At 40.9% G+C, this 27,600-nt stretch overlaps 1 protein-coding gene across 1 annotated transcript in view; it reads right to left on the minus strand.

Annotated features, from left to right (window-relative positions):
• Positions 1–286: 286 nt before the first annotated feature.
• Positions 287–27,600, minus strand: part of LOC126428316 (methylthioribose-1-phosphate isomerase) — a 75,967-nt gene continuing 48,653 nt past the window's right edge. The window contains exon 6 of the mRNA XM_050090250.1: positions 287–5,207. Within this exon, the coding sequence (XP_049946207.1) occupies positions 5,050–5,207 (158 nt within the window). The 3' untranslated portion in view covers positions 287–5,049. The remainder of the gene's footprint in view (positions 5,208–27,600) is intronic.

Raw genomic sequence — 27,600 nt, forward strand, 5'->3', positions numbered from 1 at the left:
TAGGTATCAATTACACCTAATCACCTATGCAGACACATGTGTAATAAAATATCACTTTCTATACTAATATTTGAGAGAGAGAGAGAGAGAGAGAGAGAGAAAGAGAGAGGGAGGGTGGGGGGGTGGGGGGGGTGGGGGGGGGGGGGGGGAGTGAGAGGTGGGAGAGAGGAGGCAGGGAAGAAGGGGATAAGGAGAGAAAATGTAAAAAAGCAAACACCTCTTAAAAATAATGGACATATGTTTATGCTCTCTCTCTCTCTCTCTCTCTCTTCTCTCTCTCTCTCTCCTCTCTCTCTCTCTCTCGTATAGATCACTCTTTCTCCATCCAAAATGTAACAAGTTATTATTATATTTCTTGTCTGCATAGGTATGGATACAAAGCATAGTGCAAACAATATTTCAGGAACTATGCATTAACAAAACTAAAACCATGTATAATGCAAGAGCTATGATCAGAAATCTAACGTTATCTTTCTTTAAGTCACATTTTTCACAGATACCTAAAGCAGAAACCCTGAGCTTGCTGCAGCACAAACAGCAAACCAAGTAGTGGAAAATTGAAGTATCAGTATCACCCACATAACACCAACAGAGAACAGAACTACAAATAGTTCATCGTCTTGCTTAAGATATTAATTTGCTAATTTACTTACTCCTAAGTAGTACTGGAGACACAAAAACTTTCCTTTAATAAGTGGAAAAAGAAAACCCTCTTGTAATAATAATACAAATACTTTCTTCTTCTGATATACACTACATGAAATGGAAGAACTGAGTCCACATTTTAGAAATATTTATCAGCATGGTGATTACATTTATGAACAAGTCTCCTGTGAAAGAATTTACACCAAAAACCTCAGTCAGTCAGTCTTTTATTCAATACCACATCTTACTATCATTGAAGTATTTCTCCCTCCCAGTCATTAAATGAAGAGTGTATACAAGGTGACTAGCTCTATAAAGGAAAAATCACATCTGGAAGATGGCAATTGCAATGAAAGGTGTAATGGCAGTGGTAGTACAACCAACACATGAAGAGGATTGGGGGGGGAGAAGAGCCACAATAAAGTAAAAAGGGCATAGAGAAACACCACATAACACACGCTCCAAGTTTTCTGCAGACTTGTTATCTCCACATGCATCTGCAGGAAAAGTACAATTAGCACAACCCTGCCCAAATGTGTAACCTTACACTTTCTCAACATGTATACATTCTGTGTCTTAGTATACAGCTATAAAATTGAATAATGGTTTAACTTACTGTGTGCTGCGATCAACATCTCATGAAGACAAAAATGGGATCTGAATATGGCACTAATTAAATAACTGGGATACACGTGTTTTTAAAAAATGGGAGACTGCCGCCTATGCAGTCAGAGAACAGAAAAATGTTTAATAGTTCCCTAATTTCACCCAGTGCTTTTTTACTCCTTGTGGCTGTTTCACACATTCCAAATGTCAGACGAAGTTTACTCAGTTATTTGTTCACAGAATGAAAATTATATAACGGCAGATATTGTCATCGAGCTTCAAAAACTGACCCAATTTTGTTATATATTATTGAAAGTATTATCAAAGGACATACATTAACAGCATGAACACAGACTGGAAAGTAAGTTTACATGGTCAAACATTGACAATGTCCGGAAACTGGGCTTTTTAAGGGACAATATGGCTTAATACAATTTATATACTTACTCTATTATACGTGTGGCTAAGCTAAAATGTAGCAAGGAAAGTGCCTACGACATAACAAAAAAATAGCTGAAGAAACGAATTTTTTAAAAGAAACACTTGTCCTCAAGCATTTGAAACATAGAACCACCTCCTAAATTATGTACTTGAAATAACCAAATAACATAAAATAATAGGGGATGAGGAGGGAGGGGGGGGGGGGGGGGGGGGGAATGGGAGTGTGTTGGTGAATGATGAAGACATTATACATTAAAATGGGTGATTACTTGCATCATAACACTCCTGCTACATTTGATGGAATGATGTCATGATCTGGCCACAACCTCTGCTTAGCTTACATACAGACCCTTCATAAACCAGCTCTACAGTGGGTACTGCAGAGAACTGTATTTCTTGTAGCAAGCTGTTAGTTTCTTATTGCAATGCTCTCTAAATGCATCTGCTATACTATGACCTAATGTTTTGCTGGAAGCAGCCAGTCAAGTGTGCCATTTTTCCATGAGTTTATCTTCTTCACAAGTCTAGTAATTGTCTTTCTAATAATACAAATGTTCAATTTTTCAAAATAAAAAATAACAATGTACTAAGTGCTTCGTATACTCTTGAGATTTCACAAAGCCAGAAACTAGCCTCGGACAAGCTGCTCTGTCTACACACCTCACGGCTGAGTTGTATGCCAGTGCTTAACTGCAGCATAAACTACTTATTGCTTAGAAATAAGGCACAGAACAAATCTCCCAAACATTCTAAACTTCAATCATACAATATGTAACATGAGATAGTTCACAATTAACCATCAATGAACCATGCAAACAATAAAGTATTTGCTGCCTACAAGGAAATATGTTTATTTTTAAAATCTCTTAGACACACAGTTTTAATAGGCAAGCCTTTTTTTTATTGCTTTTAATACCCCTACTTTGCAAACATATTTGTAAATCTGCCATAAAAAATACAAACACACAACTGACTCTGAGATGGCGTTTGTTACAGAAAAAGCACAGAAGGGCAAACCACAACTCATCCTCCAAAAAAGTAAAATGTTTTCTATTTGGAATTATTTGGACACTTCTATCATGCTCACAGAATCAATATGCCATCACACTATTCTTGGAAAGGCAGGATGCTATTTGTATTTCAAGAATAGTCATAAAGAATACTCGAAATACGCTACACAAAGCTAACCATTGAAAGAAAAGAAAAAGCAGAAGGAAAGGGAAAAGGTCAGAAAGAAGCAATAAACAGGCATCAGCAATCACATTTGGACAAACACTCAAAGTGATATTACACAGTTATTCTACTTATGACCCGCTAAAAATCATCTACAAATGCTCTATACTGATGCAAGTATTACCATTAACTGTTAGCTCTTACTTTTATCACATAATGCGTACATTGCAGCATCAACATTCCAGCCAGAGGAATGAATTGTGCAAGGACAAAAATTATGCATAGTGACACTCATTTCATAAACATTATTTTACGACTGCTTGCTTACGAGGGGGGAGGGGCAATACATCACTTATACTACTGCTAAACATAAGTTGTTTAAATTCCACAAAAATTTTTTGATATTAGGACACACATCAACTTGCCCAGAAACTGATTTCTATCACAGGAGCAAGCACGTACGTATGTAATTAAGCATGCATGCATGCACTAGATACCATATACAATTGAAGCAATTTGTCTTCTCCGGTTGGTTGTTTAAACTACAAGTTATTGAGATGAATGTATTTATTTACTTTACATTAGATTTTATATATTCCCTTATTCAATACTCGCAGTGGACACAACTTTAGTCTGAAGAGTCCCTTCTCACGATTTTCTAAAGCCAAAAGTAAAATTCCATTAAAGTCAAATCCATTATTCATTTTTATGTATCACACACTACACACTCAGTAAGGATACGCTGCTTTCCAAAATTTGTTTGGCAGGGAGCAATTTTAATTCTGCAGGTTTGGTTCTTCTGTCATTTCTAAAACCTGGCACATCTTCTGTTTTCTCCCTGTTCTCCTCTTGCCTCTTACAAATTCCTATGAACTGCAACCTCTTCCCCACCTCATTTCATTCGAACTGATTGTTACTCAGGTAGAGGGCACTTTCTATACTTTTTTACCTACCACTTCTATGATGACCCAACGACCTCTCCCGAGGACACCGCATCTAAAATAGTTGACTTGTCAATCGCCACCTTCAATCTATCCCACTCCCAGCACATGAAGATGAGACTGCTCAGGATTTTCTATTTCTAAGTATTTGAGTTGACACAACCAAGATGAGTATAATCAAATTTAACAGTCCTTGTTCATGCTTAATCACTACAGCTTGTGCTTTATTTCCTTTGAGTATAAGGAATAGTATGTGACTATGTGACTAGACACGTAAATTTCACTTGTCTTTTGCAGCATTTTGTTCTGTTTTTAAAAAGTACAGATATTTCAGGGTTTCCATAAGAAGGCACTTTGTGTAGTTTTTCTTAATTAATAAACCTGACATATTATCACTACAAGACAAAATGTGTGCGAATCAGATAATTATGTTTTCACCAAATGAGAGGAGAAAGTTTCAGATAGAGAACAAAGTTAGACAATTTTAAAATCTCAAGAATCATCTCCCAAAAATTCAGTTACTGTAGTATGACAGACACACGCATCGCATCACATCACACCACAGTTCCTAAACTGCAAAGTGCTGTCAATATCTACAGAAACCTTGCTTCAAAAACTACTTGTTCCTAAAAATGTGTTAAACTCCATATATACATATCAATAAACTGTGTTAATAGCTATGCGGAAGAACCCTACTGGCACTTACATATGAGACTATGGGTTCCCAGTACGATAACTCGACTCAATTCAACTGCGAATCATCCATTACCCATCAGTCACCATATCAAGATGAACTATATCAACACCTGAAACACATCTTTATGAACAAATAAGATCTTTGAAATATATTTTCTCATTGTGACCACAAATTAGCACAGCGAAAGTTGAATGCTCTCCCTTTTTTACACCATTCGACAAATGTCTACTTATTATACGATAAGGATCACCCTGGAAAAATTCTGCACCTAATACTGAATCAACAATCCATCAATCCCAGCTTAGCAACAGTAGTGTGCTGAGAAACACTACAATAATATGGTTGTAAAAATAACAGAAAATAAAGGTAAGAGATAAAGGTAAAAGTATCTGAGCTGTGGTTTACAGCACTGCTTACAAAATGTGTTCACAATTTCATAAAATTGACATAACAAGGGTCCTCAGCAGAACAAGTAAATCGAGTACGGCAGACGAGCTGCGCCGACGAGTGTCCCACCCGGCGAGACCGCGGCAGGACCGAGCGGCGCTAGGACGGGATGTCACCGACGAGCATTCCGTTGGGCTGCCGATCCTCCACCAGCAGCTTCTGCAGCTGACCCGGCTCGACAACCCCGCGCTCCGTCACTATCGCAGTTACGAGTTCCGCAGGGGTCACATCGAATGCCGGATTCCAGCAAGCTATACCTGCCGACAGAAAACAGGTATGCATCTACTTCTGTTATGAATGGTACAGAAAGATTTTTAATAAAACTAGGTGAAATATTGTGGCAGCAATCAGTGACTTAATTTATTTAAAGCCCAGAATTTCTGTCACGGATTAGCACCGCCATTTGCGTAAGCATCTGTGATGCTCAGTTAACAGCTAGAAGTTGTGTAAGAACTATGCAGATGACAAGGAAGACCAACATATCTACATTAAAAGCAAAACGTGTTTGGAAATAATTAATGTGGTTGACAACACTGAGCAAGAACATACAGCACCCTCTGTGGGTGGCAGTTAGGTCATACTGTGCCATTAAATCGGTACCAGTTTGACCTCCCTGCAGTGCTAAAACAAGTGTTGAGAGCATCTGAGTGAGATGCGCTGTCATCAAATTTTGCACAATGCTCGGCAAAACCACTACTGTGATGTAATAAATGTCAGAAGGGACTTACTATAGAACAGTCACTATCCAGAGCACAAGTGCTCAGAGGAAACAAGTCCTTTTTAGCAAGTAGTAGAAACCAAAGCTTGTGTGGGAAGACTTTCCACCTTGAGGACAGGTGACAATGTGGAAAGAGTTAAGTGTCACATGAGGTCAGATTGTTGAATGGCAACAACAGTTATTAGCAGCAGCAGCAAAGGATGTAGTGAAACTGTTTCACTCCATGTTTATGGCGTAGGTGCCCCTTTGCAACTGGTTAATGGGTGTCATCTCAGCATACTGCACAAGAATTGCTTGTCATTGCAGATGGACTGTCCATGTCTGACCAGACTGTCTGAGGGGCAGGGGGCACGGACCCAGATGATCACTCCTGGTTGCTCGGCCATACGGTGGGTGACTAAGTCTCACTGCCGACGGGGGCATCACCTGATACGCCTTTCCTGGTCACTGTGTCATTCAAAGTGAGACCCATCACTGAAGACAATTCTACTCCAGTCAACGAGTTTCTGACGTGAAGACAAGTGACAGCATATCGGACTGCATATGTGCCAATCCAAACAGGTAACCTACATAAATTAGTATGTTATAAGCCCTAAATTAGTATGTTAGGAGCCCTCAATGATCATATACAGGACACTTGCTGACTGAAGTATAATTGTCTTCGGTGATGAGGCTTGCTTCAAACTGAGTCCCACTGACGAGTGAAGACCTGCCTGGGGATGACCAAAAGAGCAGTGGAATACCAACCTAGCTGTCACTCACCATACACCCTGACAACCAGAAGCGACGGTCTGGGCCCCTTCGGTCGTCATCCACAGCACCCTAATGGCACGGCATTACGTCGACAACATTCTACACCCAATTTTGTTGCCCTTCGTGGCAAGCCATTCTGAGCTTACATTTCAGCAGGATAATGCCTCCCTATATGTTGTGAGAATTTCTACTGCTTGTCTTCGTGCTTGGCAAATCCTATCTCGGTCAGCACGGTCCCATCTCTCTTCCCAATTCAGAATGTTTGGAGTGTTAATGGCAGGGTCCTCCAACCGTCTCACGATTTTGACGATCTAATGTGCCAATTACACAGAATTTGGCACTAAATCCTAGAGGACAACATCCGACAAAACTATCAATCGGTGCCGAGCCGTATAACTCCTTGCATAAGGTCAAAGGTGGGCCAACACATTACTGGATTGCTCAATTTAAGAAACACCCTCTCTCTTGAATAAATCATCCAATTTTTTCTGAAACTGTAATAATTTGTATTTTGTAACACATACAGCACATCTACCTATTTCTGACCCATTTGGATAATTCCTTACAATGTGTCTTTTTTGTCTTATGAGTGTATTCTCTTTGAAAGGTCTGGCAGTTACTATAACACAGGTGTTGTGTTTGTAAGTAGCATTGGAAATGTGGAGGTCAATATCCAGGAAGGTTGCATGCTGGGCTACAGAGGAGCCGCGGCAGTAGATAACAGGCCAGGTATTGAGGTCATGCTGAAATGAGGGTGGAGTGTCTTCATCCTCGGTCCATATCATTAAATGAAGGGGCTCAGGAACCAGACAAGGGTTTTGGAATATTGGGTGACTAGGAAGGGTTCCTCTAGACAGCCCAATAACAAGTTGGTGCCCAAGGTCATGCTGCAGATTCTTTTGTATATGTTCCTCTCAAAGATGGAATAATCACTTGTAGGGATACAGTTCACCAGAACATGTCGATCTGAAGGCTGTAGAATGTTGGGAGAGGTAGTGTTCCATAGTGGCGGGCTGTGTGCACTGGGTATGGTGGCATTAAGGAATTCTCACCTCCTGTTTCCTAACAACTCCAACCAATTGCCTGCTGTCTACCTTCCCGTATCGAAGATGTGAACCACTTCACTCCAACTCTCAACCTCACCCACCTGTGAAAGCAGTCATGTCATATACTAACTCTGCTGTACCTGCAGTGCAGATGTATACCACCAACCAGTTACCCACACAAGTGAATAAAGTGATTGGCTAGTGGCCTAGGATACAGGTTGACTACTCTGTGGCGGAATTTCTGAGGACAACATTGTCAATTTCAATACATACTTGACAACCTGTGCCACGTAACATCTACATCCATATCCATACTCCGCAAGCCACCTGACGGTGTGGGGCGGAGGGTACCTTTAGTACCTCTATCGGTTCTCCCTTCTATTCCAGTCTCGTATTGTTCGTGGAAAGAAGGATTGTCGGTATGCCTCTGTGTGGGCTCTAATCTCTCTCGCGAGATATACGTAGGAGGGAGCAATATACTGCTTGACTCCTCGGTGAAGGTACGTTCTCAAAACTTCAACAAAAGCCCGTACTGAGCGTCTCTCCTGCAGAGTCTTCCACTGGAGTTTATCTATCATCTCTGTAACGCTTTCGCGATTGCTAAATGATCCTGTAACGAAGTGTGCTGCTCTCCGTTGGATCTTTTCTATCTCCTCCATCAACCCCATCTGGTATGGATCCCACACTGCTGAGCAGTATTCAAGCAGTGGGCGAACAAGCGCACTGTAACTTACTTCCTTTGTTTTCGGATTGAGTTTCCTTAGGATTCTTCCAATGAATCTCAGTCTGGCATCTGCTTTACCGACGATCAACTTTGTATGATCATTCCATTTTAAATCACTCCTAATGCGTACTCCCAGATAATTTATGGAATTAACTGCTTCCAGTTGCTGACCTGCTATATTGTATCTAAACGATAAGGGATCTTTCTTTCTATGTATTCGCAGCACATTACACTTGTCTACATTGAGATTCAATTGCCATTCCCTGCACCGTGCGTCAATTCACTGCAGATCCTCCTGCATTTCAGTACAATTTTCCAGTGTTACAACCTCTCGATGTACCACAGCATCATCCGCAAAAAGCCTCAGTGAACTTCCGATGTCATCCACAAGGACATTTATGTATATTGTGAATCCCTGCCTCTTCTCCTTCTCACCTGTCAACTGATCTCCCCAAGCACTACCTCCCACTCACTGCAACTTCCTTCCCCTCTCATGCCATTCAACACCACCCATTGTCCCAGTTGAGCTGTAATGTCAGAGTGATATGTCTGTGTGGGTGTCTATGTATTTTATAGCTCTGAAGAAGGATTCACTCGAAAACTACCCACAATCTCAGTCTCGATCGTGTGTCTAATGACGACTCGGTGCCTCAACTGTATGGCAAGTTACCTTTAGTCCTTCAGTTTTTTTTTTTTTTTTTGGCCCAAAATTTTTATTACAGAACCTTTCAAACATACAAGAAAAGGCTGCCAAACGTTCTATCAGATAATGCATGCACTTTGATACTGTATCTTAACAATCCACCACGTCAATTTCGTACATTAAATTATAAGTATCTGGCATTCCTATGATTACTGCAGTGCAGTGGCTGAGGCACTGTAATGACAATCAACAGCACAATCAACTGAGAACAAACTCACAAACTGCAATTATCGTTCCACAACAGGTATAGAATATGTCAGAACAAATTACAAGCTTGTTCTTAATTGAATGCGGGTGTTGCTTGTGGACATGCAGCCTCAGACAGTACTCTCCATTATTTCATGCCACAGCAAGGCAACAATGAGAGAAAGCAGTGTCTCACCCCATGTGGGACACGCGGTGAGATAATACAAGCACAAGGGAGAGTAGACACCAGGGCAAATTCAGATTTGGGTCACTTCTGGCAGTGTGCTCAGATAGCTGAAGTGGTCAAGGCAATTGCTTGCACAAGCAGGAAATCCGTGTTCAAGTCCCGTTCCGGCACAAATTTTCAGTTGTATTGATATATTCTACAAACGATGCAGAACCATAATCGCAATTTGCGAGTTTATTCTTAATTCCTACGATTCTTCAGCGCTCGTACTTTCCAAATCTCAGTCTCTGTGAGCTGTTTTTATCTGCTGGTTCAAAAACCATTCTAAGTCAATCACTGTACACGAAGCGTTGTGCCTGTTCTTTTGGACGTGTAACTGATACGCCTAGATGGGCAATGAATCCACCTCCTTCAGGAATCTCAGAGTTGCGAGCACAGAGAAATAGAGAGGGACTGCAGACAGGTGGCAGCCAGTGGGAATATCAGTCAGCTGTGAGGCGTACCGAGATAGTGCGTGCAGTTGCGATAACAATGTGTCTCTGATGGCGCAGTAGTTAACACACCCGCCTAGTAAGCGGGCATCTCGGGTTCAAAGCCTGGAGCGGTACACATTTTCGCCCATTGTCACTGATTCTGCATTACGACTCGATGTAGCTAGCATCACTAATCCCTTTCCTTTCTTTCCTTTTCTAGCCCCTCCAGACGTTTGTATATGGTGTAACTCTGCTACTGTGTATAATACCCTGAGTTTAGCCAATGAGCTGAAATGTATTCACACAACAGCAATCCAGAACAGCAACAAAGCCCGGAAACAATGCTTCCTTCACTGCGTAACTGCCAAACGGAATTATTGTAAAGGGGACATCTGTCAAAAATTGTTCTTTATTCTTTTTTCTTGCCTTTATCCTGTATTTTCAAGGGGTCGGCATGTTGAGTTTTGGATTTGGCAAAGTTGGTGCCATCCCTGACACCATGTACTGCTCTGGGGACAGAATGTGTGTGCCTCAACTGTCTGTGACTAGTGTTATCCCACTTTACAATGTGCAAATGTTTTCTAAATGTTTGTAAACCGTGTAACTGAGGCCCAGTGCAATGAGGGAAATCACCTAAGGGTCAGATCTGTCCTGGCCGTAATACAGGCTGTCATCATTAATCCGCCGGGTGGATTCAATCTGGGGGCCAATGTGTCTCCTCAAATCCCAGAAGCAGCGTGCTAACATGCACGACAGTCTGAGCAGGTCCCAAAAGTAACTCATTACTTTTCTGCAACGCATCTCACGTAAACTACTGTAGAGAGCATGGCCAAGTGTTTGTTGACCTTTACTACGAAGGACACAAACCTGGTCTGGACGGGATAGATTTAGAATTGAGATCACACGTTTTTCACAAAGGACATTGATTTCTTCAAGATAATGTCATAGGAAGATGCTTTTAAATGGTACTGTCCATGCTTATATGGCACATTCCACAAGGGAACAGACCAACAAGTATGAGTGACATTTGGTAATTTACATATCTCCAGATCTGACCCCTTCCAACCACCAGTCACTTTTGTTTTATCAAGCTTGGGATGTGAGGGAAGAGAAAGACAACATAACTAGAAATTACAAAAAACACTAAGAAACACACACAGAAACACACACACACACACACACACACACACACACACACACACACACACACACAAGTTTTTTTTAGGCACAACAAGCCCTTGCATCATTATTAATCAGCATAGTAGTGTGTGGAACTAGTGATGTGGAATTCTGAGGACAGTGAAGCAGATGTAGGAACCTGGAAAATGAGCACCACCTTTCTTTAACATCTCTACACATTATCAATCTCTTCCTGTGAAGAGATCTGAAGATTCACTTATGCTGATGGCAGTGTTATCACAGGGCAAGAAGTTTCAGATAGGTGAAAAGCAACGGAAGACTTGAAATAAAAAAGGCTGTACATGCCACGATAAGGAATTTTGAGATTTTTTTGTGAAATAGGATCTACATACCGAGCCCAATAACATATAAAAGGCTCAAACTGCCACAAACAAAAATGTAATCAAGAGATTGAGTGTGGTTTAACAGCTACTGATGTTTACATATGGAAGGCTATGTTCCGTGTCCTTACTCCTTAGTGTTAGATAAAATAACAGAGGCAGCAGATGCTCGTAACAGTTTGGGTGGAAGGAAATGACAAATTAAAGGAGACGATACTGTGACAGCAATGAGGACAAAATCTGAAAATGGAGAGAATGAATATGTAAGTTCAAGTAATAAATATATTCCAGCAAAAGCTTGTCCAGCACAGGTTTCATCACTGAATGCTAACCTACATTATAACTGCATTGAATATTCATTCTTGAATTACCAAATGTATTGTTCTAGAATTTGTAAAGGACATGATATCGCAATCAAGGCAAATAAACTCATTTATCATCAGTAACGTAAATGCATCTGACTTCTTAAATGTTCAGCACAGCAGTGATTGTAATATACATACAGCAAATCTAAGCATTTCCAAAATACAGTGGCTACGGTTGAACAAACATACGTTCATGCGGTTAACACCACGAGAAGCTTAAATGGAACCCAGACCTGAGAAGGTATCCCTATTCTGAGAAAAGGCGCACAGGTGCAACTACCTGCCCTGGACATTACAAGCAACATATTTGAAGAAGAGAAGATAAGATTTGATTGAAATGATACAGTACTGTCAAATAATGACCCCACACAGTTTTACACAAGCAGCATGAACTTTTACTATCTTTTTGCTGATAATTGAACCACAGTCACTCAAGCTTTTCACTGCTGCTTCTACTACACTTAACTTACAAATAAAACACATTAATAGTGCAATTATGACCATTAATTTACCTAGAATACTCAAAATTCATTTTCCCCAAACTCACGATTTTGGCACTTGGAGCCTTTTTTCCTTCAAGTCTTTGACTGTACACAGGCTCCAACTCCCTCTCTCTACATACTTATACATACATGTGGCTTTTATCTGAGAAAGAGATGCACAAATGAGACCTAACATCTGCCTGACCAAAAAACATTGCACAATTTTGAAGTACCTAAAACTTACACTATACTGCACGTTGACTTTTAAGCAGCACAATCTGAACATCCTCTTGAAGGTGAGTGCCAGAAAATAATGTTGTGCATAAACTGACAGGAACAACTGGAGGAGACCAACCACAAAATGTAAGAACACGTGTACTTACTCTGTTCAGCACTACCGCTGAACCCATGTCTTGTTCAGTACACATCCCACCATACCAACACAACAGTTCTGTGGTAGCTATCGACTAGATGTTGCATCGTTACATTGCAGTCTACAGACCACAAAATCTCCTGAGAAGCAATGCAGTCTCATTGGGTTCCCTACTCCTGATACACAGAATAATGAGTCAGTGGCTATGAAGCCAATTGAATCTGTTCTACTACTACTTGTAGTATATGTGTATGTTGTAGTAGTAGTAGTAGTAGTAGTAGTAGTAGTAGCAGCTTTATTCATCCGAAGATCTCTTTTTACAAGGATATAGGACATACCAAAGTATTTACAAATTTAGATCAATTTAAAATAAGCTAATTCATATACACATATATTTACAGACTTCTAGTTAGAGACAATCATTAGATTTACTCCTGGTATACAATACTTTGTTTACAAATAACTTATTAAATAATGTAATACCACACTGTTCACTCATATCTCACTATCAGTCACTGCACACACTATACACACTGTTTCGTAACACACACACACACACACACACACACACACACACACACACACACACGCACACGCACACGCACACGCACACTGGTGATCTATGGGCCATTTTTTGTACAGCATGTTCCCATTTGCTATCCTGCAAAATTGACTCAGCATCCCTCCACAATGAGTGAGGTGTTGAGCTCAGAAAGAGGAAGACGTGTTAGTATTGTGCTATGCATAGCTTGGAGGTAAGTATTTCTAGAAAGGAAAAAAAGAAGGAAGAAAACAAAGTGAAGGTGTTATGTGGAATGCTGTATATTTTATAATCATCATATCAACATCATCATTATAATTTTCAATTTTTCCAATTTAAAGAGAGAGTTTGCACTTTAATTCCTTTATGATGATTGTTTGTTTATGTTTTTTCTGAGCCCAAATTTTCTTCATGTGTTCACGGTGTTGTTTCTTTCGCTCCGCTGTCCATTTGCACCCTGGTATCTTCTGTGTTGTGGTGTCAAATTTATGTTTTTTGATGATTTTCCTGAATTCAGTTCTATTTTCTGCGTCGTTTACTGTTGTGTGTGCTTTTCTGAGGCCCTCTTCAATTTCTTTTACCCATTTTGTTTTTCCCCTTCCTGAGTTGATGACTTTAAGAATTCACTTTGAAATTCTGTTTTCATTCATCCTGTGGATATGTCCGTAGAACTGCATTCTTCTTTTCCTTATTGTATCCGTAATCTTGTCTGTGTATTTATATAATTCTGATGTTGGTCTCTTCTTCCAGATTCCTTGCTCTTGTCATTATTATTATTTATTTGTATAACATTTTTTATCAAATCCCTACTCTGTTTTAGCTAAGTAATCCTTCAATGTATAAAATGTATTGCATAACAGATAGTTTTTAGCTGCCTTTTTAAATAAGTGTATTTTGGCAATTTCTTTAATCTCTTTTGATAATTTATTGTACAGTTTTATTCCTTGGTAGAAAATGCTGTTTTGAGTTTTATGTTTATTTTTTCTTGGTAAATGTAAGTTGAGTCTATCTCTTGTTGCATGGTCATGGACAGAGCTGTTGGTGCAGTAATTGCCAATGTTATTTTTGATGTGCGCAACTGACTGGCAAATGTATTCACTTGGAGCAGTTAAAATCCCCAGTGTTCTGATCAGACCTTTACATTGAGCTCGATTAGTGTTTTTGGTTATTATTCTTATGGCTCTTTTCTGGAGTTTGAAAATTGTGTTCATATTTTGTGCATTTGTTCCCCAAAAAAGAATTCCATAGCTAAGAATTGATTGTGTGTGTGTGTGTATATATATATATATATATATATATATAAAAAAAGAAAGATGATGAAACTTACCAAACAAAAGCGCTGGCAGGTCGATAGACACACAAACAAACACAAACATACACACAAAATTCTACCTTTCGCAACCAATGGTTGCCTCGTCAGGAAAGAGGGAAGGAGAAGGAAAGACAAAAGGATATGGGTTTTAAGGGAGAGGGTAAGGAGTCATTCCAATCCCGGGAGCGGAAAGACTTACCTTAGGGGGAAAAAAGGACAGGTATACACTCGCACACACACACATATCCATCCACACATTTCATCATCTTTCTTTTTAGATATATTTTTCCCACGTGGAATGTTTCCCTCTATTATATATATATATATATATATATATATATATATATATATATATATATATACACATACAATAGAATAGAAGGAAACATTCCACGTGGGAAAAATTATATATAAAAACAAAGATGAGGTGACTTACCGAACAAAAGCGCTGGCAGGTCGATAGACACACAAACATACACACAAAATTCAAGCTTTCGCAACAAACTGTTGCCTCATCAGGAAAGAGGGAAGGAGAGGGGAAGACGAAAGGAAGTGGGTTTTAAGGGAGAGGGTAAGGAGTCATTCCAATCCCGGGAGCGGAAAGACTTACCTTAGGGGGAAAAAAGGACAGGTATACACTCGCACACACGCACATATCCATCCACACATACAGACACAAGCAGACATATTTAAAGACCTTTAAATATGTCTGCTTGTGTCTGTATGTGAGGATGGATATGTGCGTGTGTGCGAGTGTATACCTGTCCTTTTTCCCCCCTAAGGTAAGTCTTTCCGCTCCCGGGATTGGAATGACTCCTTACCCTCTCCCTTAAAACCCACTTCCTTTCGTCTTCCCCTCTCCTTCCCTCTTTCCTGATGAGGCAACAGTTTGTTGCGAAAGCTTGAATTTTGTGTGTATGTTTGTGTTTGTTTGTGTGTCTATCGACCTGCCAGCGCTTTTGTTCGGTAAGTCACCTCATCTTTGTTTTTATATATAGACACACACACACACACACACACACACACACACACACACGAAAGATAATTGCTTTATGATAACAAAGAAACCCTCCATTTGGACTTACCTGCCAAAGTTCTTTCATTATTACTATTTCTTTATTTTCTCAGACGTTAAGTCTGGTTAAAAATGGAAAGTGACGCGGACCTTGATCAAGCGTCACTTCCTTTTAACTGTATGGTATGTGTTACATTGCATTTAGGAACTTTCGGGTAATTGAACATGTATCAATAATTACAGATTTCTGTAGTTGTATATATAAGTTTGGATGTAGCTGTATTGCGTTGATGTACTGGTGGATATTGTGTGGTATGACTCCTGTAGTTGATGGTATAATTGGTATAATGTCAACTTTATCCTGATGCCACATGTCCTTGACTTCCTCAGCCAGTTGGATGTATTTTTCAATTTTTTCTCCTGTTTTCTTCTGTATATTTGTTGTATTGGGTATGGATATTTCGATTAGTTGTGTTAATTTCTTCTTTTTATTGGTGAGTATGATGTCAGGTTTGTTATGTGGTGGTGTTTTATCTGTTATAATAGTTCTGTTCCAGTATAATTTGAATTCATCATTCTCCAGTACACTTTGTGGTGCATACTTGTATGTGGGAACGTGTTGTTTTATAAGTTTATGTTGTAAGGCAAGCTGTTGATGTATTATTTTTGCTACAGTGTCATATCTTCAGGGGTATTCTGTATTTGCTAGTATTGTACATCCGCTTGTGATGTGATCTACTGTTTCTATTTGTTGTTTGCAAAGTCTGCATTTATCTGTTGTGGTATTGGGATCTTTAATAATATGCTTGCTGTAATATCTGGTGTTTATTGTTTGATCCTGTATTGCAATCATGAATCCTTCTTACTTTATTATTATTATTATTATTTGCTTTTACAGCCTTACTGGACCACTTTAGTCCATCATTTCCTGGTCCTCTTCTTCAGTAAGCATATGTTTTGTTCTTTCTTAACTGCCCAGTATCTTTTCACTCGTTCTGATCTTTCTTGCCTTTCCTCATCTGTAAATATCCTTTTCATTATGAGTTGTTTGTCTACTTTTAGTTTAACCCTTTAATTGCTCTGGACGTGTTGACGCACACCTTTGTACCTGCCCGTGTGCTCTGAATGTGTTTATGCGCGCCACAAGTCCTCCTACCTGGTACTCTGAACGTGTGTACACCTTAGTGACTCCTCTGTCCTCCTGACATGTTGAGACACGCTGCCGCTTCTTCCCCTGTGGCCTCTGTATGTTCGTGCCGAGTGCCTAGTAGCTGTTCAGCATTCCGCCGGCACAGTTGAAGCCTCGTAAATGTTTGCTGCTGTGTTCTTGTGTTGCAGTTTTCGTCTGTGGTTTTACTGACTGTTGACACCGTTAACGTTTTAAGAATAAAATGACACGCCATCATGGTTGTACAGATGAAGAAATCATTGTAATTTTCACTAGAAGCGACAGTGAGAATAAAATTTTTGACAGTGATGGTAGCGATTATTCTTCAACTGAATCTCGAAGTAACAGTCCTGTGTTGTTTAGGGCAAGATGCAAGTGTTTTGTCATATTTCCTGATATTTTTCACGGAAGAGCTGATGAAATTTGTAGCAAATGAAGCCAACAGATTTTTTTTTTTTTTCTAAACAAAGATGATGTGACTTACCAAACGAAAGCGCTGGCAGGTTGACAGACACACAAACACAAACATACACACTGGTTGTGTTTGTTTGTGTGTCTATCAACCTGCCAGCACTTTCGTTTGGCAAGTCACATCACCTTTGTTTTGAAACATTCCACGTGGGAAAAATATATCTAAAAACAAAGATGATGAGATTTACCATACAAAAGCTCTGGCAGGTCGATAGACACACAAACAAACACAAACATACACACAAAATTCAAGCTTTCGCAACAAACGGTTGCTTCATCAGGAAGTTTCTTTGCCTTTACAAATGTCTGCTTGTGTCTGTGTATGTGCAGATGGATGTGTGTGTGTGTGTGTGTGTGTGTGTGTGTGTGTGTGTGTGTGTGTGTGTGTGTGTGGGTGGGTGGGTGGGTGGGTGGGTGGGTGGGTGGGTGGGTGCGCGCGCGTATACCTGTCCTTTTTTCCCCCTAAGGTACATCTTTCCGCTCCCGGGATTGGAATGACTCCTTACCCTCTCCCTTAAAACCCACATCCTTTCGTCTTTCCGTCTCCTTCCCTCTTTCCTGATGAAGCAACCGTTTGTTGCAAAAGCTTGAATTCTGTGTATGTTTGTGTGTCTATCGACCTGCCAGAGCTTTTGTTTGATAAGTCTCATCATCTTTGTTTTTATATGAGAAAGAAAATATGTCAGGATCAGAGCATTCTCGTTTGTCCAGATGGAAAGAAACAGGTTTTGAGGAACTGTATTCCTCCGTCACTGTTTGTATGCTAATGGCTAGTGATTTTTGAATTTAGTGAGCAGCCCCTTCTGTTTAGCATGTCGTCTGTCTGCAAGTGCGGCCCACTTCAAACTTTCTATGAGATTTGTAACACTCTTGCTATTTGCTGAAGACGTAGAGCATATATCATTACCACCAACTTTCAAATCACACAATGATCACCTTTCAGCTTTGTGACACAAGCTAAATGCACCAGTCACAAATCTAAAGACAACATATTTGTATACATATAGCTGGTAGTTTTTTTTGAAGTTTTCACCTCACTTATGAAATTGAGAACGACAAAAAAGACTGCCAGCTATACACGTGCAAAGATGCCGTATTTAGATGTCAACCTCCGCTAATGAAGAGAGGGAAAGCAGTGGTTTGCAAAGAATGTAAACATGAAGCAGGAGAACCTGTGAACAAAAAAGATGCTTTGTAGCCACGTACGGCCAATGTGGAACCGGCAGAGGACAACTGACTCCCTGCGAGAGGCCTGTACAGAAGACTTCCACACATTCATAGTCTCCTTGATGATGTGCAGTTTGTTGTGCGTGCTGTTATGCCATTCTGTCTCCCAAAGCCGGAAAACCCTGCGATGTAAGACAAAACACAGGTCAGCTTCGGAGATGCCTATCTCCGCACATGGTTTCCACCATCGCCTGTTTGGCCAGCCTGTCGGCAAGTTCATTGCCAGGGATTCCGACGTGTTCTGGGGTCCACACGAACACCGTGGAATGACAGATGGACTCCTGAATGGATCCTACCAGAGGGTGGCACGGGTAGCACTGGTCGATAGCTTGTAGGCTGCTCAGTGAGTTAGTACACAGGAGAAATGACTCGCCAGCGCATGAGTGGATGTACTCAAGAGCACGAGATATGGCCGCCAGCTCCGCAGTGAAAACACTGCAGCCAACTGGCAGAGTTCTGCTCAATATGTCCTCTGTGAACATATGCGAAGCCTACATGACCATCAGCCATTGAGCCGTCGGTGTAAATCGCTTCAGACCCCCGGAGCATGTCGAGAATCGAGAGGAAGCGACAGCGGAGAGCAGCGGGGTTAACAGAGTCCTTAGGGCCGTGCAAAAGGTCCAGACAAAGCTGCGGCCAAGGTGTACACCGTGGAGGTGTATGTGAACAGACCACAAATAGAGGCGGTAAAGGGAAGGACTCCAGTTCGGGGAGAAGGGACCGCACGCGAACCGCAATCTTTAGCCTCGACCTGAGATGCCGATGCGGGAGATGGACTGACGCGGGCGGGAAAAGGAGACGGTAATTCAGATGCTCAGGGGAACTATGCACCGCATTGGGGGAGGGATATAGGGCTTTACATCACACTGGTAGACCATCACCTTGACCTTCACGGGCAATGTATCATCTTCAAATGCCAAGATGAAGGCACCGGTGGCAACCTGATTATCCTTCAGACCCCAGTGGACACGCCGGACAAAATGTACACCTCGCCGCTCTGAATTAGCGCACAGCTCATCGTCGGGCTGCAAAAGAAGGTCTCTGTGAAATTGATACCACGGACCATATTTAAGCTCTTATGCGGCGTGATGGTTAGAGAGAGATCCCCCAGCTCGTCAACAGCGAGTAACTCACGTGACTGAGCAGAGAATGCTGTTTTGATCAAGACTGACCCAGATCTCATTTTGGACAAGCCCTCCATCTCCCCGAACTTGTCCTCTAAATGCTCAACAAAAAACTGAGACTCCATCGTCGTGACAGATTCCCCATCAGCTCTCGAACATACAAGGTACCGGGGCAAATAATATCCACTGCCATCCTTAGCCTGACATTCCTCCCACGGTGTAGCCACGGAGAGGAACGATTTGGAGTCGTACTTATGTGCGTTGAATTGAGCTCGTGATCTCTTAGAGACTGCTGGTGTTTCACCACCAGCAAGACATGATGGACTACACTTCATTGCATGTCATCTGCCCTGATGCCACCCACTCCGACCAAGGGCCCTCCCCAAGGGCGCCACCCAGACGCAGCAGAGGCCACCTGGCAGGATGGCCAGTGGCGCAACTCCCGATGCCCCAGGAGGATGGGCATCTACCACTTGGCATACGTGGGGAGTTAACGGTGCAGGCATCAGCACAGTGATCCCTGTGTGATCAGGGGGCTACAACCAACAGTGTACACAGTGGCCCCACCGCAACAGACTGGCTACCGTGCTGGATATCAGGTGCAAAGAAGTCATCGGTCATCGTCGACACAGAAATCGACACTGCATAGTGCATGGTGGAAAACGCACCCAGGAAGGTATCCTCGCCCAAGATATGGAGAATGGGCAGGACTGCAATGCAACGACAAGAAAGTGGGTTAAAGATCTCAATGCACAATGGACCCGATGCACATCGTAAGGCGCCCTACCCCAATTGGCTCACTCTTCGGGAAAATTTTGAAGAATGGAGGTCAAACCCTACAGGGGACCATCACATAAATGCCGAAATGTGTGAAACTCCTTTTAGTCGCCTCGTACCACAGGCAGGAATACCTTAGGCCTATTCTAACCCACAGACCCGCAGGGGGGGAGGGCTGGGGATTTATAAGATTTCACAACTCTTGTAAAATCCTCAGCTATATTTGGTCTGGAAAGATTGTTTTGTAGTGTGGTGCTTCAGCAGGCCTCCTACAACATTACAAGGCCCCTTCCCCTGACCAGTAGCTCTGTATACCGAGTCAGTTGGCACAAGCGACTTACTCAATTCAAACAGCTGGTTGTTGTTGTTGTTGTTGTTGTTGTGGTCTTCAGTCCTGAGACTGGTTTGATGCAGCTCTCCATGCTACTCTATCCTGTGCAAGCTTCTTCATCTCCCAGTACCTACTGCAACCTACATCCTTCTGAATCTGCTTAGTGTATTCATCTCTTGGTCTCCCTCTACGATTTTTACCCTCCACGCTGCCCTCCGATGCTAAATTTGTGATCCCTTGATGCCTCAAAACATGTCCTACCAACCGATCCCTTCTTCTAGTCAAGTTGTGCCACAAACTTCTCTACTCCTCAATTCTATTCAGTACCTCCTCATTAGTTACGTGATCTACCCACCTTATCTTCAGCATTCTTCTGTAGCACCACATTTCGAAAGCTTCTATTCTCTTCTTGTCAAAACTAGTTATCGTCCATGTTTCACTTCCATACATGGCTACACTCCATACAAATACTTTCAGAAACACTTAAATCTATACTCGATGTTAACAAATTTCTCTTCTTCAGAAACGATTTCCTTGCCATTGCCAGTCTACATTTTATATCCTCTCTACTTCGACCATCATCAGTTATTTTACTCCCTAAGTAGCAAAACTCCTTTACTACTTTAAGTGTCTCATTTCCTAATCTAATTCCCTCAGCATCACCAGATTTAATTTGACTACATTCCATTGTCCTCGTTTTGCTTTTGTTGATGTTCATCTTATATCCTCCTTTCAAGACACTGTCCATTCCGTTCAACTGCTCTTCCAAGTCCTTTGCTGTCTCTGATAGAATTACAATGTCATCGGCAAACCTCAAAGTTTTTACTTCTTCTCCATGAATTTTAATACCTACTCTGAATTTTTCTTTTGTTTCCTTTACTGCTTGCTCAATATACAGATTGAATAACATTGGGGAGAGGCTACAACCCTGTCTCACTCCTTTCCCAACCACTGCTTCCCTTTCATGCCCCTCGACTCTTGTAACTGCCATCTGGTTTCTGTACAAATTGTAAATAGCCTTCCGCTCTCTGTATTTTACCCCTGCCACCTTCAGAATTTGAAAGAGAGTATTCCAGTTAACATTGTCAAAAGCTTTCTCTAAGTCTACAAATGCTAGAAACGTAGGTTTGCCTTTTCTTAATCTTTCTTCTAAGATAAGTCGTAAGGTTAGTATTGCCTCACGTGTTCCAACATTTCTACGGAATCCAAACTGATCTTCCCCGAGGTCCGCTTCTACCAGTTTTTCCATTCGTCTGTAAAGAATTCGCGTTAGTATTTTGCAACTGTGACTTATTAAACTGATAGTTCGGTAATTTTCACATCTGTCAACACCTGCTTTCTTTGGGATTGGAAATATTATATTCTTCTTGAAGTCTGAGGGTATTTCGCCTGTCTCATACATCTTGCTCACCAGATGGTAGAGTTTTGTCATGACTGGCTCTCCCAAGGCCATCAGTAGTTCTAATGGAATGTTGTCTACTCCCGAGGCCTTGTTTCGACTCAGGTCTTTCAGTGCTCTGTCAAACTCTTCACGCAGTATCTTATCTCTCATTTCGTCTTCATCTACATCCTCTTCCATTTCCATAATATTGTCCTCAAGTACATCACCCTTGTATAGACCCTCTATATACTCCTTCCACCTTTCTGCTTTCCCTTCTTTGCTTAGAACTGGGTTTCCATCTGAGCTCTTGATGTTCATACAAGTGGTTCTTTTTTCTCCAAAGGTCTCTTTAATTTTCCTGTAGGCAGTATCTATCTTACCCCTAGTGAGACAGGCCTCTACATCCTTACATTTGTCCTCTAGCCATCCCTGCTTAGCCATTTTGCACTTCCTGTCGATCTCATTTTTGAGACGTTTGTATTCCTTTTTGCCTGCTTCATTTACTGCATTTTTATATTTTCTCCTTTCATCAATTAAATTCAATATTTCTTCTGTTACCCAAGGATTTCTACTAGCCCTCGTCTTCCTACCTACTTGATCCTCTGCTGCCTTCACTACTTCATCCCTCAGAGCTACCCATTCTTCTTCTACTGTATTTCTTTCCCCCATTCCTGTCAATTGTTCCCTTATGCTCTCCCTGAAACTCTGTACAACCTCTGGTTCTTTCAGTTTATCCAGGTCCCATCTCCTTAAATTCCCGCCTTTTTGCAGTTTCTTCAGTTTCAATCTGCAGTTCATAACCAATAGATTGTGGTCAGAATCCACATCTGCCCCTGGAAATGTCTTACAATTTAAAACCTGGTTCCTAAATCTCTGTCTTACCATTATGTAATCTATCTGATACCTTTTAGTATCTCCAGGATTCTTCCAGGTATACAACCTTCTTTCATGATTCTTGAACCAAGTGTTAGCTATGATTAAGTTATGCTCTGTGCAAAATTCTACAAGGCGGCTTCCTCTTTCATTTCTTCCCCCCAATCCATATTCACCTACTATGTTTCCTTCTCTCCCTTTTCCTACTGACGAATTCCAGTCATCCATGACTATTAAATTTTCGTCTCCCTTCACTACCTGAATAATTTTTTTATCTCGTCATACATTTCATCAATTTCTTCATCATCTGCAGAGCTAGTTGGCATATAAACTTGTACTACTGTAGTAGGCATGGGCTTTGTGTCTATCTTGGCCACAATAATGCGTTCACTATGCTGTTTGTAGTAGCTAACCCGCACTCCTATTTTTTTATTCATTATTAAACCTACTCCTGCATTACCCCTGTTTGGTTTTGTATTTATAACCCTGTAATCACCTGACCAAAAGTCTTGTTCCTCCTGCCACCGAACTTCACTAATTCCCACTATATCTAACTTTAACCTATCCATTTCCCTTTTTAAATTTTCTAACCTACCTGCCCGATTAAGGGATCTGACATTCCACGCTGCGATCCGTAGAATGACAGTTTTCTTGCTCCTGATAACGACGTCCTCTTAAGTAGTCCCCGCCCGGAGATCCGAATGGGGGACTATTTTACCTCCGGAATATTTTACCCAAGAGGACGCCATCATCATTTAATCATACAGTAAAGCTGCATGTCCTCGGGAGAAATTACGGCTGTAGTTTCCCCTTGCTTTCAGCCGTTCGCAGTGCCAGCACAGCAAGACTGTTTTGGTTAATGTTAAAAGGCCAGATCAGTCAATCATCCAGACTGCTGCCCCTCTTCAGGAACCACATGTTTGTCTGGCCTCTCAACAGATACCCCTCCGTTGTGGTTGCACCTACGGTACGGCCATCTGTATCGCTGAGGCACGCAAGCCTCCCCACCAATGGCAAGGTCCATGGTTCATGGGGGGAAAAACAGCTGGTAACAGTTTTTAAAATGACTAGGAGCACCATCAGAAATAATAATGATCTTCTCTGCCCCCATTTGCAGTTGAAGAATTTTTCACATTGCTAGCAAAGCATGTGCTGATTCATGTCCTGTGTCATCACTTATAACTGCGACACTTGTGGTCTTGTTTTGGAAATACGTCACTCCAGTAAAAAATTCAAACCTGGCCATTACTCCAATGATGCCCTTGTACTTCTTGTAGGAGAACTACAGACCAGTTCTCATCAAAGTCACAGTGCAGCACTAAACATAGTTTTTCAGCCTGTACACGCTCTTTCACTTCTACAATGTGGTTGTGTTGCAATTTCTTAAATGCTGGTGTGTTACTGCTTTCACTGACCATTTACCCAGTTGATCAATGAAACTGTCAAAGGCAGCAGTTTTCTTAATTAGTTTATTTTCCTCCCATGTCACATATGTAATTTGTGCAGAGTTATCTGCTACATCTTCCAGGCAAAGTGTCTTTACAGGCAGTCCTCCCTTTCCAGGGTAGTCACCACATTCTTGAAACAAACAAATCTCTCGCTTTACGGCACAAACTACTAATGACTTCAAATGCCCAACCGAGGTGTCATATGTCACGTGCTCCAGTAAGTTATTCAAAGTTAACGCACAAAGTTCAAAATTCGCACAGTACACACATAAACAGACATCTCTAGGTGGTTGTGGAACTACCCACTTAGGTCATAGTGCATAAAATTTTGATCTTCCAATATGTGAAGTTGTATAGTTGCTCTTATAAATTGCAAAAGTTTCTTTAATACTGCCAGTCATGTGCCTCTTCACTTTCACAACTTCTTAACCTTCAACTGTTACAGTTAAAAGTGTCTTTTTTGTTGGCACTTTGGCAAGAACAGTTCAATTTCTCTTCCAGATAAAATGACTGCACTATTTGAACTTGAGCTGCTTCTACAGAATGACCATAATATGGGTCTGGTCTTCCAAAGACTCCTTTTACAGACCTCATATTTCTTGTTTGTTTACCATGTGCTTTGATACTGATGGAACATGGTTCAAAATTGTTACCTTTGAAAATATTTCTGGAATAATAGTTAAAACTTGCACCTTTTCACTGTAGGATGCACAATATTCAACGGCTTACATGATAATTGTGAAAAATTCCTGGCAAGAGATGCAAGAATGCTTTGGTTCATTTTCTTCTGAAGATGGAATTTCTACTTTGAAGAGTGTGGTCGGTTTTGCTGTAGTGTATTCATCCATAGCTTTAGTATTTTCTCTGCACTTTCTTGATGCACGAGAAGAAATGGTTTACATTAATTTGCCAGCCATTTTCTTTCCTACGGGCTCCACTTACTAATTCTGTCATCTGTGGTATTGCTATTTTCAATCATCATCATAATAGAACAGCTGAGAAATTTTAGTCTTTGTTGTCACAAATATTTGACCGTTTCTTCCAAATATGTTGTGATTTTTGAGGTTGTGGTTATCATAGGACTTGAAAACGCAACTGTTTTTATTTGAATACATATCAGATTTCACTTCTATACTGACGTAAGAATGTTACGTCTCTTGCTTACAAAGACACTGTGTGCCTGACGCTCTTTCATTGGTTGCGTAGCACCCTTTCACTCGGGTCACGTGTCACAGCGAGCGCCAACAACTCTGCAGCACGAAACGTGTAAGTGAGCCACTGGGTCCATATCGAGACATTTACAGTCTTCTGCAGACATGACTACTGTTGTTGAGTATTTGTCCAATTTTAAAGTCAATTCAGCTACTACTACAGGCAATCTGCAGTTTACATGTGGCAGATGTTCCTATAAAGCCAAAGTATACAGTATAGATTCCAAACACTGGAAATATGACAATTTTTTGTCCACTCGCTACTCTCCACCCCCCACTCATAGTAGTTCTAAGCCAAGCTGGTGTCACTGTTCCCCCTCCAACCCTTCGGCAGTGCTGTGCCTGAGCAGCCTTGAAACAAAAATTTTAATATTCTAGTGTGCAAGCCACCTGTAGCAACAGCAACTAATGCATAAATAAAAAGTCACCAGTTTTCACTCGTTCTGTGAACTTTTCATGTCTGTTGATACTATCTCCACGACAGGTCTTAGTGCTGTAATTTATTCTCATGACAAGTAGTTTAATATGATTTATCTCATTTCTTAGACATTTCGTTCTGTATTAATTTTCCTTATTGTTTCATCTGAGTGTCACCATCATGTTTATTATTCTACATCCAGAATCAATTAATATTTTTTGCAGGACAACATTCCTGCTTTGGAATGTTACCTTTACTTAAAAAGCAGCATTAATGTTTGTGCACTTTTATTGCAAATCTGTTCAAATACAACAAGAGTTTGTAAATGACAGAATTTAGTGCTATTTACTCCTGTGTTTCACAAAATGTCAGTGGTTAAGCAGAGCAACAGATTGTTACAGAGGCTAGTTCACAGTTTCTCACACATCCCTCACATTAGTGCTGCGCGAGTCAAATGTCAAGTGACCATTCAAGCAATGTCGATACTACTACTGAGCGCTTCAGGAAATCTTCAGCCTGTTTGAATGAGAGTGTCATTTGCCCAACACTGACCTTCGATTCTTCAAAATAAATCCTCATGTGACCTCATTGACAAAGTTTCATCTGTAAGACAACCCCTACACACTCTATTAGACAACATAAAACTGCTAACTTCAGCAGCAACAGTTTAATCTGTGAATATATGATGACCCTGTGTTTTTTGAACGACGAATTTGGAAAAAACCTCATCTCACAATTAGGTAAATACCGTATTAACTCGAATCTAAGCCGCACTTTTTTTCCAGTTTTTGTAATCCAAAAAACCGCCTGCAGCTTAGAATCGAGTGCAAAGTAGTCGGAAGTTCTGAAAAATGTTGGTAGGTGCCACCCCAACTAACTTCTGCCGTCGAATATATGTAGCGCTACACAGGCACGCTTTGCAGCCATAAAGATAAATACTAGCACCAAAAACTCTGCGTCAGTAAAAAAAAAAAAAAAAAAGGAGGGAGAGAGAGAGAGAGAGAGAGAGAGAGAGAGAGAGAGAGAGAGAAAAGAAAGAAAGAAAGAAAGAAAACGAGCTTTTTTTTCTCTGCCCCGAGTTTCGACCACTGCATTTTCATACATTATACAACGAAGTAAATACGAATTCCGTATTGTTCATCTTCGAATGTAGCAGCATCTCAATGTACTATGAAAATCCAACTGGCAAGACTGTTTGGGATGTTTGTCAATATGGCCAACTCTACGTTCTGAACTTTTCCCCTATCTGTGAGAAGACTTGGTTGTTAATAGGAACTTTTATGAATTGTGAATCACATGCAGTATTCTCTTCACCATAAGAGTACCGGTAATACGAATATAAACATTTTGCCATGTATTCTTTCGTGTTTTCTGCTATCTCACTTAAATCCTGTCTGCCTAATAAACTACGAAACTAGTTGAGACAACACCAAACGCGGAACAATATACATATCATGTCATGTTTATATTCGTATTATTCTTATGCCTAATAGTGATACAGTCAGAAATGAAGCACGACAATTGACTAGATTTTTAAATCTAAGGTGACTCTAATTTCTGTGCAGAATGTAATGTACTAAAGAGGCGTCTGCAAAGATTTTCAAATGGAGAAAAATTTTCGCCAAACTCTCGTTCAGAACATCTTCTATCATACGCAGTTTATTATTTGGTTCTTGTTGATCATTATCAAAGAAAGCAGCAGTGTAAGTAACAACAAATAGCATTCTCTTGCCATTGTTTCGCTAATGAGACGATTCCTCTCTTTTTTTTATTAATTGTAAGCACGGTAGCGTGCACAAAAGCAAGCCATGCCGCGAGCAGCG

Source organism: Schistocerca serialis, chromosome 12, assembly GCF_023864345.2.
Source record: "Schistocerca serialis cubense isolate TAMUIC-IGC-003099 chromosome 12, iqSchSeri2.2, whole genome shotgun sequence".
Lineage (NCBI taxonomy): Eukaryota > Metazoa > Arthropoda > Insecta > Orthoptera > Acrididae > Schistocerca > Schistocerca serialis.